General features: G+C 47.6%; 2 protein-coding genes across 9 annotated transcripts in view; both read right to left on the bottom strand.

The window, feature by feature from the left end:
* Nucleotides 1-2,095: 2,095 nt before the first annotated feature.
* eef1akmt1 (EEF1A lysine methyltransferase 1) lies at nucleotides 2,096-5,544 on the bottom strand. Of its 4 annotated transcripts, none has more exons than XM_080498224.1 (5): nucleotides 5,444-5,544; nucleotides 4,491-4,672; nucleotides 4,106-4,188; nucleotides 2,566-2,855; nucleotides 2,096-2,448 (listed from the first exon to the last, which is right to left on the bottom strand). In XM_080498224.1, the coding sequence occupies exons 2-5, from the start codon at nucleotides 4,662-4,664 to the stop codon at nucleotides 2,318-2,320; spliced, it is 678 nt and encodes a 225-aa protein (XP_080354350.1). In that variant the 5' UTR covers nucleotides 4,665-4,672; nucleotides 5,444-5,544; the 3' UTR covers nucleotides 2,096-2,317. The 4 variants fall into 4 exon arrangements, with proteins under 4 accessions (XP_080354350.1, XP_080354352.1, XP_080354351.1 ...); XM_080498226.1 differs by having other exon boundaries at nucleotides 4,491-4,669; nucleotides 5,444-5,532; XM_080498225.1 differs by having other exon boundaries at nucleotides 4,491-4,901; nucleotides 5,444-5,528.
* An 859-nt stretch (nucleotides 5,545-6,403) lies between these two features.
* xpo4 (exportin 4) overlaps nucleotides 6,404-13,820 on the bottom strand; it is an 82,889-nt gene continuing 75,472 nt past the window's right edge. For 4 of the 5 annotated variants that reach the window (XM_080498636.1, XM_080498634.1, XM_080498635.1 and 1 more), the window contains 3 exons: nucleotides 11,304-11,421; nucleotides 9,314-9,406; nucleotides 6,404-8,286 (listed from right to left, as the gene is read on the bottom strand). In XM_080498636.1, the coding sequence (XP_080354762.1) occupies nucleotides 8,089-8,286; nucleotides 9,314-9,406; nucleotides 11,304-11,421 (409 nt within the window). In that variant the 3' untranslated portion in view covers nucleotides 6,404-8,088. Of the gene's footprint in view, nucleotides 8,287-9,313; nucleotides 9,407-11,303; nucleotides 11,422-13,820 lie in introns of those variants that run through there. The other variant, XR_013936665.1, reaches the window with a different exon arrangement.

Genomic DNA, 13,820 nt, shown 5'->3' with positions numbered 1-13,820 from the left:
CTGAGTGAGGATGAGGAGGAAGACCACCGGCATCTTCCTCACTCTGAGGAGGAAGACCACCACACTCTTCCTCACTCTGAGGAGGAAGACCACCAAACTCTTCCTCACCCTGAGGAGGAAGACCACCGGCCTCTTCCTCACTCTGAGGAGGAAGACCACCGGCCTCTTCCTCGTCCTGAGGAGGAAGACCACCGGCCTCTTCCTCACTCTGAGGAGGAAGACCACCACACTCTTCCTCACTCTGAGGAGGAAGACCACCGGCCTCTTCCTCGTCCTGAGGAGGAAGACCACCGGATTCTTCCTCACTCTGAGGAGGAAGACCACCGGCCTCTTCCTCGTCCTGAGGAGGAAGACCACCGGCCTCTTCCTCACTCTGAGGAGGAATCTATCCAGTCCACCACTCCTCCATCTGGGTTCCATCTCTTCAGAGGAGCTGCTGCTCAGACTGGACTAAACCGGACCGGACTGGACCGGACCGGACTGGACCGGACCGGACCAGACTAGACCGGACCGGACCAGACTGGACTGGACTGGACTGGACCAGACTGGACTGGACTGGACCGGACCGGACTAGACCAGACAGACCAGGGTTCGGCAGCAGTTTTAAAAGCGTAGAAAGGAGCGAAGTCCAGAGTTTCCCGGTAAAAAACACAGAAGGAGAAAAGAGGCGCAAGATTCAGAGAATTTCTGACTCTGGAAACTGAGAAAGTGTTAAAATGAGTATAAAGGTGAGAAAGAAGTCTGGTTCTTGTAGAGAACTTGTGACTGCGACAATATATTTGATGTATTACTAATGTTTCACACATTTATCACATTTAACTGTCAGACTTGAATTTATTCATTGTGACGTGTCGATTCTGAATCTATGCAGACGAAACAATCGATTACTAAAATTAACTTTTTCTTAAACTCCCCAGTTTACTGGAAACTTTCCACCGTTTACAAGTCAAAATGACCAGTTTGTCTGCAGTGACTGACCTCTGGTAGTTTTCTGTCTGCAGTGACTGACCTCCGGTAGTTTTCTGTCTGCAGTGACTGACCTCCGGTAGTTTTCTGTCTGCAGTGACTGCCCTCCGGTAGTTTTCTGTCTGCAGTGACTGACCTCCGGTAGTTTTCTGTCTGCAGTGACTGCCCTCTGGTAGTTTTCTGTCTGCAGTGACTGCCCTCCGGTAGTTTTCTGTCTGCAGTGACTGACCTCCGGTAGTTTTGTCTGCAGTGACTGACCTCCGGTAGTTTTCTGGGTCTGCAGTGACTGCCCTCTGGTAGTTTTCTGTCTGCAGTGACTGCCCTCCGGTAGTTTTCTGTCTGCAGTGACTGCCCTCCGGTAGTTTTCTGTCTGCAGTGACTGACCTCCGGTAGTTTTCTGTCTGCAGTGACTGCCCTCTGGTAGTTTTCTGTCTGCAGTGACTGCCCTCCGGTAGTTTTCTGTCTGCAGTGACTGACCTCCGGTAGTTTTGTCTGCAGTGACTGACCTCCGGTAGTTTTCTGTCTGCAGTGACTGACCTCCGGTAGTTTTGTCTGCAGTGACTGACCTCCGGTAGTTTTGTCTGCAGTGACTGCCCTCCGGTAGTTTTCTGTCTGCAGTGACTGACCTCCGGTAGTTTTGTCTGCAGTGACTGACCTCCGGTAGTTTTCTGGGTCTGCAGTGACTGCCCTCTGGTAGTTTTCTGTCTGCAGTGACTGCCCTCCGGTAGTTTTCTGTCTGCAGTGACTGCCCTCCGGTAGTTTTCTGTCTGCAGTGACTGCCCTCCGGTAGTTTTCTGTCTGCAGTGACTGACCTCCGGTAGTTTTCTGTCTGCAGTGACTGCCCTCCGGTAGTTTTCTGGGTCTGACGGCAGCAGTTTGACTCAAACGTCCATGAAGACGGCTAAAGGACACGTTCGTCCCCCGACAGGCTTCGTGGCTCTAATGAGGCTTTAGACGTTCATGAAACGGTTCCACTGCCAAACCTCCGTCGGGTGTCCACTGTGGGACGGGCAGAGGACACTTGGACCTGAAGCTCATGTGGAGTCAGGCGCCTGGCCAATAGGCACTGCGGCAGGAGGCCAGAGGACAAACGTGACTTACTGGATGTAACTGAAGCAAAACAAGCGTGTTATTATTCTAACATTAAATCTTTATTCCTGCTAACATTTGATTAAATAGTTCATCTGTGGCAGAAGTCCTCAGGTTGGAATCCTTCAGTGTCACTGGATAGAAACTGTTTCTTCTGTTGGCGGGAAGACGACCAGCAGTGAAACGGTTGGTTGGCGGTCCTGTGGCGGTCCCGTGGCGGTCCGGCGGCGGTCCTGTGGCGGCGGCGGCGGCGTCGGGCTCCTCAGGACAGCAGGAGGGACGGATAGTTGACGAAGCAGCGGAACTGGTTGGACAAGTTCCTGTTGTGTTTGGGCAGGAAGCTGCACTTGGTGACGCCGAGCAGCGCCGCCGCCAGGCCCTCCATGACGGCGCCTGTGGAGCCGCAAGACAAGGTCAGGTTGTGTCACGCCGTTCGCTGCTGCAGCAGAGCGCCTAGAGTGGCAGCATGGCGCCACTGCAGCAGCAGAGCAGCGCCGCTCCCTCCCTCACCTGAACACAGCAGCACCTTGCCTTTGCTCAGGTACTGGACGGTTTGGGCCACTTTGCTCAGGCACTCCTCCGACAGGTACGGCGGGTCGGCCAGAACCACGTCGAAGCTCCGCGGCGCGGCGGCGGCGGGGAGGGCCAGCGGCTCGTTGTAGTCGTAGAACACAAAGTCCTGGCCGTACACGGCGAAGCGGCGGTCGTACTCCAGCACCACGGCGGACACCCGGTCCGAACCCCGGACCACGCCCTGCTTCAGCTTCTGGTACACGCTGGGCGCGCTCACACACGCCACCCTGGAGGGAAACGCCCATCAGAGCAGCAGCACATCTGGATTCCTTCATGGGTTTAAAGGCACGTCAACCAACCAGGACGTCTGCAAGCGTCGCCGCCATTTCTAGTTTCACTCCGACAGAAACACAGAATTGTTTCCTCTTCTACACCGGAACGCCGTCAAACGAGGAATTCCCAGGACGACGGTGGGATTCACACCTCTGTTTGACCAATTCTTCACATCTTCATCATTTACTTATTTGCAAAGACCAACTTTGTGGAATCAACTCTATTAATACAGCATATATAATATACCTTGTTCTCATGTAAATTACGTTGAGGTCTGTAGCACCGAGTTATGTAATAACGATGTAATATGGAACAATGGAACACATTTTCAGCTCAATGTGTCAATATTATATGTCAACATGCCACATTTTGTAATAATCTGCCAAAATAAATCTGTAATCAAATTCTTAATCGCATCACGTAACAAACTTTGCCTCATTTCGTAATAACTTCTGCTACTTCTACTGGAAATGTGTTGCATTATTACATATTGCAAGTTATTACAATGTCGAGCTACATTATGTAAATATAGGACAATATTGAATGATGTAACATTTTCAACTCATTATGTAATAACACCACATTTTGTAATAATCTGCTGCATTTTTTTAATACATTGTTGCATTTTGTAATAACTTGTTACATAATAGAGATATATTATATAGAAAATATAAGAATTTGGTACATTTTGTAGTAAATCACCAAAATTGATGCCTTAATTAGAAAAGCCATCAAACCACCAAGAACATTCAGCTATTTTTTAAATATTTATGATGTTTTATTGCTCAAGCCTCAATCAAAAGTAACTGTATTCATTATAATGCAGAATGTGTTCACAAGCTAGAAACAAAAGTCACATTAATTATTACGACATAAATTCTGGGTTTCCTGAAATGTTGCCAGACATAAACAGGCAACTGCATTATGTTATGTAATTATCATAGATGATACAAAGCCTAAAAACAAACAAACAAACATTATTGCATTAGTACATATTGACCTATGAACACAATGAGACTATTCTAAAGGCAGTGATGACGTTCTCATCCAGGAGGTCAACTTGTCTAATCTGTCCCAGGGAATGAAGGAGGTTCAGGATAATTCTGCCTTTTGTGCTACACCAGTGTCTCAGGAAGGAGTTTCCTCCTCTTCCTCTGGATCTACAGCAGGTGGAGGTGGAGGTGGGTGTGGGTGTGGGCCTTACCTGCCTCCCTCTCCAGCCTCTCTGACCAGCTCCTCGGCCAGACGAGTCGCCGTCTCGTCGCTGTACCAGAACTGACTGAGGCGCTGGAGACACACAGACAAAGTCAGCAGAACGTCAGTCGTTCTGTTCCGGTCCAGTCACACTGCTGAACTCAGGACGAGGAATGTTGGACTCCTGAACACGTCTCTGAAACATCGGGGTTGTTTGACGTCAGAAATGAATCGAGGTTAAGTTTGAATAATTTAGTTTCAATTGGCAACAAGCAACTTAAAGAAACATCTGAAACTTTTATTCACAATATACTGAAGTCGAATTCCTAAAGTTAATGGTTCAACATAACTGGATATTTGTGCTGAGACAAATGTCTTCAAGTCCAGGGACTGACCCAGTCCTCCTCCACCGCCCCCACACTGAACGTCTCTGACGGCCCCCTGCTGAGCTCCGGACCTGACGGCCCCCTGCTGAGCTCCGGACCCGTCCTGCTCTCCTTGTAAAACTCCTGCAGGGCGGCCAGGGTGTGAGCAGACAGTCTGGGGACATCGTCATCACTGTCGCTCATCGCTGCTGCTGGAGGAGGAAGAAGAGGAGGAGGAGGAGGAGGAAGAAGAAGCAGAAGAAGAAGAGGAGGAGAAGAAGAGGAGGAAAAGGAGCAGGAAGAGGAGGAGGAGCAGGAAGAGGAAGAAGAAGAAGAGGAGAAGGAGGAGGAGGAAGTGCAGGAATAGGAAGAAGAGAAAGAAGAAGAAGAGGAGGAGGAAGAGGAGAAAGAGGAAGAGGAGGATGGACCGTTGATGAACACCTGAAACACATCATAAATATCTGATTTCATGAATGAATGGTTTATTTCTGCTCACAGAAAAACACCTACAAATACTGATAAACTTTTATTGACCAAGAAAAGGAACAGTGGATTATTTATTCCTCGCCGAGGAAAACTGGAATAATCTAGAATAAGTGCAACATAGAAACAAAACCCACTTTAGTGGAAACACACAGACACACAGCCAATTGTATAAAACTGTGTACAGCATGAGAGGTACCAGCAGAAGAAGTTCTCCAGTTTACATGTTTAGCTCGGGACTATTTTGTACTTAAAGTATTACTAAGATGAGAAACACAACACAGAATTGAATGTTCTGTACAATTAAAATAACCTTCTGCTGTTTTTGTCGAGACTAAATTTAAACTATAATGGTTTAAATTGTTGATTAGTTCAGATGAAGTCTGATAGATCTGATTCCGTTCCACCAGAGGACTCGGTCTTCAAAGTCTTATTTTACCGCAAAACCAAACACAACTGGTCCGAGGACAAAGTCGCGGGACAGGATGAACGTCACCGACCAGAAATGTCCACTGCCAGAGAAAGAATCCAGAGAAATCGTGCAGAAAAGTGAATTGACCTAATCTCAATCCGGACTGCTCACTACACCTCTCAACGTGTGAAGCGTCGCGTGTTGATGACGTCAGAGCCTACGGCGACTGCACAGGGACAAAAGGTTGATTCCTATAAGCGTCGTTCAAAATTCTAAAAGTACATTTAAAAAGCTCTTTAAAGCCACAGAATTGTGAATCCGTTGTTTTCGATGCAGTTGATCGCCACGCGCTGGAAAGACGGCTAGGAATCGGGAAACCGCGTCAAATTAGCTTAAAGGTTACTTGGAAGATGAGACTTGTTTGTCAAAGGGTTATTTATGAATCAGAGCATCGATCTCTGCACGAATAAAGAAATGCCTGTGGGTCATAGTCGTCTCAGATTTATTTACCTGTAGAATATAAAGACATTCAGTCCTCAGAACAGGTTTGGTGTTTATGCGGATTACATGTGAAAACATTATTTTTAATTTAACTCAAACTTCTAATGCTCCTATCACGTGATCGCTTCCAACTGGGAAATGCGTCGTTCCCACTTGGTAACTTTAGAGATCCCAGCCACATGAATGCACCATCTTACTAAATATGAGTATTAAGAATCATACCTGAAGGTGTTAGCAGTTTCAATGTATTCAACGTTTTCAAGAAGTTGCTGGTTCAATGCTGCGAGTTGTAACTGAACACATGCTGAAAGGTACTCAAGTAATGGTGCTTTAGTCGTTCTCACCTTCTCCTCTATCAGTAGGGCTTGAATAGGAAGACTTTAATAAATGTTTCATAAAAAAAAGCCACTCATGCCAATTTCCCGTTTAAATAATGAAAAAACCCTTGAAGTGACGCAGGAGGTTCTTTTGCTTCAATAAAACGGTCCTGCTGCAAACTGCATTAAATGTGATGAGCAGCAAAGAACAAACACACGACGAGTAAAAGGCAAAGACCAAAGCATTTTATACAATACATTTATGTACACTTGTACATTTTATTAACAAAACAGCCATCAAGTTTAACGGGGAGTGAGCGAGGAGGCCTCCGCCCCCCCGACATAATGCAAGTGGCTCTGCTCCTGTTTTATTTGGTTTTATTGCTTCCCTTCCGCCAAACCGTCTCCTTCCAGTGTTGAGGAGCGACGCCATCAATGTGCTGCTGTAGAAAAATACTACTGAAATCAACCTGCTAAACTCTCGAGGCCCGTTTTAAGAGTCCGTACGGCAGAAATCTACCACAATCCAATACAAAAAGAAAGAAAATCAAACCTACAAGAATGAAGAATGAAGAATGAAGCTGCTCCAGCTGGGCTGAACTGAACAACGTGGTTCTGCTCAGCTGAGGAAAAACACTTCAGTCATTGAGGGACAGTTGAGAAGGTAAACCTCCTCCTGCAACCCCCCCCCCCCCCCCCCCCCCCCCCCCGGTACAAAAAAAGATATGAAGGCAGGCCATGTTGTCATGGCAACACTTTGTGCACGGGTCTGTTGGTGTGTGTGTGTGTGTACAACTGCCGTATTCGTGGCAAATGACAGGCACAGTTGAAATGTTTCATAAGATGATGTAACATGATTCTCACACACACACACACACACACACACACACACACACACACACACACACACACACACACACACACACACACACACACACACACACACACACACACACACACACACACACACACACACACACACACAGAACAAAGGCACTCTGGGTACACTATTGTGTGTGTTTACAGTGACGTTTGTTTGTCAACATGATCCCTCCAAACTAAAAGCTGCAGAGGAAGTTGAAAGGGATGATTTCTGAAGAGTTTGAAATATGAGGATTTAGTGACTAAAAGTCAGTTCTAGTTAAAAAGAGATTGTCTCTGGAATGAAGAGATAAAATATGTGCAGATGTTAGAGTTCTGGTTCAGACGCCACATCTGGAGCCGTTAGCGGTGAGCAGTCGTAGCCAGGCCTCCATTCAAATTAACATTTAAAAAGCCGGTGTTATTTCGATGTAAACATGAAATTGAAGTTTTAGGAACGTTGTCCTTTTCCAAAGCGTGAGAACGACGAGCTGCTTTTCACCGCTGAGTCGTCATGATGTCGTTTGCTGAGCCATGATTCAATACAGAGGTGTGAAATAAAGTGATTCTAATTTAAACTGTGGAGACAAACCTCACTGTGTGTGTGTGTGTGCGTGTGTGTGTGCGTGTGTGTGTGTGTGTGTGTGTGTGTGTGAGGAGCCTGGAGGCACATGGGGACGGGGGGAAGTGGGAGGAGCCGACGCCGTCGTGGCGACGACCATCAGCTGCTGCTCCTCGTCGTCATGATGGCGGCGCTCAGCAGCGTCAGTCCAACGGTACACAGACCTTCATCAGTCCGTCTGTGAGCAGTTCATTTACCACCATCATCACCATCATCATCATCATCATCATCATCACCGCCGCCGGCCAGGCCAGAGGGACGGCGGCACAGGAGGGTTTGATGTGGAGAAGAAAACAAAACAATCGAAGGCTGAAATCCACGGAAACATTCAGCCGCCTCTCTCTCTCTCTGTCTCTCCCTCTTTCTCTCTCTCTCTCTGGGGGGCGGGGCCAGTCTCTGATTGGTTGCCGTCTCAGGGCGGAGGTCCGGTGGTTACTTGACGCAGAGGAGCCCGCCCACGTTGGCCACGAACTCCTCCAGGCTCTTGACGAAGGCCACCTTCTGCTTGCGGTCCATGGCGGGCGGCGTGCTGCTGGCCGTCAGCTTGTTGAAGGCGTCGGCCAGCCGCTGGTAGACGACGGCGTCCCTCTGGGTGGAGAGCAGCGCCTCCACCAGCTCAGAGTACTCCACCTGGCAGAGCCACAGGGAGGGTCAAGACACCAGAGCCACCACTTCCTTCAGAAGACTGCAGAACTATTCTTCTGCCTCTAGTCAACACATGCTAATATCTAATATCGCTTTTTAATTATGTTTCATTTGACATTCAGCTTCCTGCTCTTCTTACAGAGCAAAGCTTTCAAACAGTTCCCCTGAACTGCTCTTTATTGTTTCTGTGGTTTGTGACAAGAATCACCTTGACTTTAGTTTCTCTCTGTGATCAAATCCTCCGTTGTTGATGTTCCAGAATAAATAGAATCTGTAAAGTCTGCTGATTCATACAATCACGTATTAGCCTGAGCGACTGACTGTGTGAAGTGGTGTGTGTACCCCCGCCCACCACTAGGGGGCGGTGGTGTCTGTACCCCCGCCCACCAGCAGGGGGCGGTGGTGTGTGTACCCCCGCCCACCACTAGGGGGCGGTGGTGTCTGTACCCCCGCCCACCAGCAGGGGGCGGTGGTGTGTGTACCCCCGCCCACCACTAGGGGGCGGTGGTGTCTGTACCCCCGCCCACCAGCAGGGGGCGGTGGTGTGTGTACCCCCGCCCACCACTAGGGGGCGGTGGTGTCTGTACCCCCGCCCACCAGCAGGGGGCGGTGGTGTGTGTACCCCCGCCCACCACTAGGGGGCGGTGGTGTCTGTACCCCCGCCCACCACTAGGGGGCGGTGGTGTCTGTACCCCCGCCCACCAGCAGGGGGCGGTGGTGTGTGTACCCCCGCCCACCAGCAGGGGGCGGTGGTGTGTGTACCCCCGCCCACCACTAGGGGGCGGTGGTGTTTGTACCCCCGCCCACCAGCAGGGGGCGGTGGTGTCTGTACCCCCGCCCACCAGCAGGGGGCGGTGGTGTGTGTACCCCCGCCCACCACTAGGGGGCGGTGGTGTTTGTACCCCCGCCCACCAGCAGGGGGCGGTGGTGTCTGTACCCCCGCCCACCAGCAGGGGGCGGTGGTGTGTGTACCCCCGCCCACCAGCAGGGGGCGGTGGTGTGCAGGTCTCACCTGGTGCAGACACACCAGGGTGTAGAGGGCTTCTCCCGCCGCTGAGCTCATCTCTGTGCTGTGCTTCTGCAGGACCAGCATGTCGAACACCAGCTGAGGAGGAACATGAAGAAACAAGATGAACAACTGTCGTCACCAAGTTTGTCCTGAGCTGCAGCTTGTTCAGGTTTAGGTGGCTTGTTTGTTCCCAACACTGTTTTGATCCTCCATCAACCAGAGACGTGACGCTGCATCACCACTTCCTGCTGCTGCAGCATCACTTCCTCCTGCTGCAGCATCACTTCCTCCTGCTGCATCTTCACTTCCTCCTGCTGCATCATCACTTCCTGCTGCTGCATCATCACTTCCTGCTGCTGCAGCATCACTTCCTGCTGCTGCATCATCACTTCCTGCTGCTGCAGGACGTTTAATCAAACTCACAAGGTCTTTAATGGAATTAAACTCTCTGGACAAGGTTGTTCTAACAGTAAACATATGATGTTCTAACAGGAAACATGATGTTGTTCTAACAGTAAACATGATGTTGTTCTAACAGTAAACATATGATGTTCTAACAGGAAACATGATGTTGTTCTAACAGTAAACATGATGTTGTTCTAACAGTAAACATGTTGTTCTAACAGTAAACATGATGATGTTCTAACAGTAAACATGTTGTTCTAACAGTAAACATGATGATGTTCTAACAGTAAACATATGATGTTCTAACAGGAAACATGATGTTGTTCTAACAGTAAACATGATGTTGTTCTAACAGTAAACATGATGATGTTCTGACAGGAAACATGATGATGTTCTAACAGGAAACATGATGATGTTCTAACAGTAAACATGATGATGTTCTAACAGTAAACATGATGATGTTCTAACAGTAAACATGATGATGTTCTGACAGGAAACATGATGATGTTCTAACAGGAAACATGATGTTGTTCTAACAGTAAACATGATGATGTTCTAACAGTAAACATGATGATGTTCTGACAGGAAATATGATGATGTTCTAACAGGAAACATGATGATGTTCTAACAGTAAACATGTTGTAGTTCTAACAGTAAACATGATGATGTTCTAACAGTAAACACATGATGTTCTAACAGTAAACATGATGATGTTCTAACAGTAAACATGATGCTGTTCTAACAGTAAACATGATGTTGTTCTAACAGTAAACATATGATGTTCTAACAGTAAACATGATGATGTTCTAACAGTAAACATGTTGTTCTAACAGTAAACATATGATGTTCTAACAGTAAACATGATGTTGTTCTAACAGTAAACATGATGATGTTCTAACAGTAAACATGATGTTGCTCTAACAGTAAACATGATGATGTTCTAACAGTAAACATGATGTTGTTCTAACAGTAAACATATGATGTTCTAACAGTAAACATGATGATGTTCTAGCAGTAAACATGATGCTGTTCTAACAGTAAACATGTTGTTGTTCTAACAGTAAACATAAGATGTATTGTAAACGATTCTCTCCAGAGTTAAAGTCAACAGGAAGTTGATATCTGTGTTATATTGATGTCATATTTAAAGCAGGGACTCAAACTCATTGGTCAAATTATAACCTTTACATTTAAACTAGTCTTTTTGTTGATGTTTCTCCAACTAAATATATAAAACAATAACAAATGAAAGAAAGAAACTTGAATTTGTGTTCTTGATCAAAACACGACAGAATTATTACAATCACATAAATGATCAAAAAACCAGTTTAGTAATCAGAAACAAACTGTCGTACTTTTAGTCTTTCTGTGTTTTAAACAACGAAAATATCACGTCTGTTTTACTTTGTGGAAAACTGGATCGTTTGTCTCGTCCTGAAGAGCTGGGATGTTTGTTTGTTATGAATCATTGGATTGCTTGTCTCATCCTGAAGAGCTGGGATGTTTGTTTGTTATGAATCATAGGATCGTTTGTCTCGTCCTGAAGAGCTGGGACGTTTGTTTGTTTGTTTGTTTGTATGTGTGTTACCTTCAGGAAGTGACGCGTGGCGACGTAGAGCGGCGAGTCCTTGTCCTGGTTCTTGGCGCACTGTTCAGCCAGAGGAGACAACGCCTCCAGACACAGTTGACTGATCTCTGAACTCATCCTGCAGCGGAGGTCAAGGAGAACAAGGAGCACAGGGAGAACAAGGTGCACAGGGAGCACAGGGAGCACAGGGAGCACAGGGAGCACAGGGAGCACAGGGAGCACAGGGAGCACAGGGAGCACCAGGAGCACCAGGAGCACAGAGCAATGGGGACCAGGACATGTGGGACGTTGGGATCTCACACGACCACAGGAAGTTTGTTCATTTCTAAGGAAAGACAATTTTCATATATCATGATACAGTCATGACATATGAATTCTGACCCAAGAATGTGACTGACCATCACACCCAGTGGAGGGGGGGGGGGGGCTTTTACCTTCTGCAGGACCTTCCTCCCCCCCTTTCTGCTCACAAGACTCTTCCCCCCAGGCACTCATTGGTTGAAGCTCTCAGGTTTTGACACCTCCGAATCCACACGTGGAACAAAAGGCTGCAGGGCCAGTCTACTTGCTCTCTTGCAGCGAAGACCTGAGTAGGAGGGTTGCTGGAGACAACTCACCCAGCGTTAGCAGACAGCTAACACTCACCCAGCGTTAGCAGACAGCTAACACTCACCCAGCGTTAGCAGACAGCTAACACTCACCCAGCGTTGGCAGACAGCTAACACCCAGCGTTAGCAGACAGCTAACACACACCCAGCGTCAGCAGACAGCTAACACTCACCCAGCGTCAGCAGACAGCTAACACTCACCCAGCGTCAGCAGACAGCTAACACACACCCAGCGTTAGCAGACAGCTAACACTCACCCAGCGTTAGCAGACAGCTAACACTCACCCAGCGTTAGCAGACAGCTAACACTCACCCAGCGTTAGCAGACAGCTAACACACACCCAGCGTTAGCAGACAGCTAACACTCACCCAGCGTTAGCAGACAGCTAACACTCACCCAGCGTTAGCAGACAGCTAACACACACCCAGCATTAGCAGACAGCTAACACTCACCCAGCGTTAGCAGACAGCTAACACTCACCCAGCGTTAGCAGACAGCTAACACACACCCAGCGTTAGCAGACAGCTAACACTCACCCAGCGTTAGCAGACAGCTAGCACTCACCCAGCATTAGCACGCAGCTAACACTCACCCAGCCTTAGCATACAGCTAACACTCACCCAGAGTTAGCACGCAGCTAACACTCACCCAGCGTTAGCACACAGCTAACACCAGAGGCCTGCAACCAGGGCCTTCACTCCTCCACTCCTCTGCTGACCCACCACGAGTGTCAGACCTTCCCCTGGTCCAGAGACCAGCACCCAGAGTCTGATCTCCCATCAACCAGGAAAACCAAGCAGTTCCTCCAGGACGGACCAGGGAAACGACGCCTCACAGAACTTCTTTGTGTTTTCCTCAACCAGCAGGAAAACCATCACAGACCTGAGCGACCAGCTCCTCAGTCTGGACAAAAGGAACAACCAGGAGCTGCAAGGAAGGACTCCTGAAACATCAACTTCATCTTCTTCTCCTCAGCCTGCAGAACCAGCAACCACAGTTAGCAGGAGGTGCTAACTACAGGAGAAGACACCAGCTTCCCTCCAGCAGGACAACAACTGAACTCCTTCAAGGAAGTGGGAACAACAACTGGGCTTTACCTGAGATTAGTTAAACCTGATGCTATGATAGAACTGTTTAACTTTATGAAGATGTGTTGGTTCTGTTACAGTGATTGAGTTCTATAGAGAATGATATTAGGAGCAGTGATCAACCTGTAAACCAACGTTAGCTCTGCCACAGACACAGGGTCTGCATGCTAATCTTTGCTTTACTAACTAGTTAACTCACAATCCTACACATATCACATCAAAGACAACATCACACAGTAACTGAACACCATCTGACGACTCCTGACGTTTTACAAAACAAGTCTCATTGTAGTTTCTTGTGATCCGACATCTTGTTTTGTTGTTCCATCACACGTCTCACACACACACTCCCTCCACCTCTCTCTCTCTCCACCTCTCTCTCTCTGGTAATTGTAATTAATTGAACTATTAATTCAAATTCCTGATGAACTGTTTAGTAAATCTTATGAGACTGATAGAACTGAATTGTCTATCATTGCCTGTTAAGACAGTGGAGCTCCGAGGTTCTGATACACATCAGATTACATTTTAATAACATTACTAATAACTATCTTTGATCATTATTCATCATTATCAATAGTCAAACACAACATAAATAGTTCCTTATGAGGTAAGAAATCCCTACAGGGGGGACGGCTCAGACCAAGACCTGGACCTGGACCTGGACCTGGACCTGGACCTGGAGCAGGAGCTGGTCCACAGTGCAGTCGTCTTTCCTCATCAGTACATGACAGACATGAGGATACGAGGTCTTTCCTCATCAGTACATGACAGACATGAGGATACGAGGTCTTTCCTCATCAGTACATGACAGACATGA

This window comes from Blennius ocellaris (genome assembly GCF_963422515.1).
Source record: "Blennius ocellaris genome assembly, chromosome: 6".
Lineage (NCBI taxonomy): Eukaryota > Metazoa > Chordata > Actinopteri > Blenniiformes > Blenniidae > Blennius > Blennius ocellaris.
Note: the sequence above shows the minus strand (reverse complement) of the source record. Positions and strands in the feature narration are given on the sequence as shown.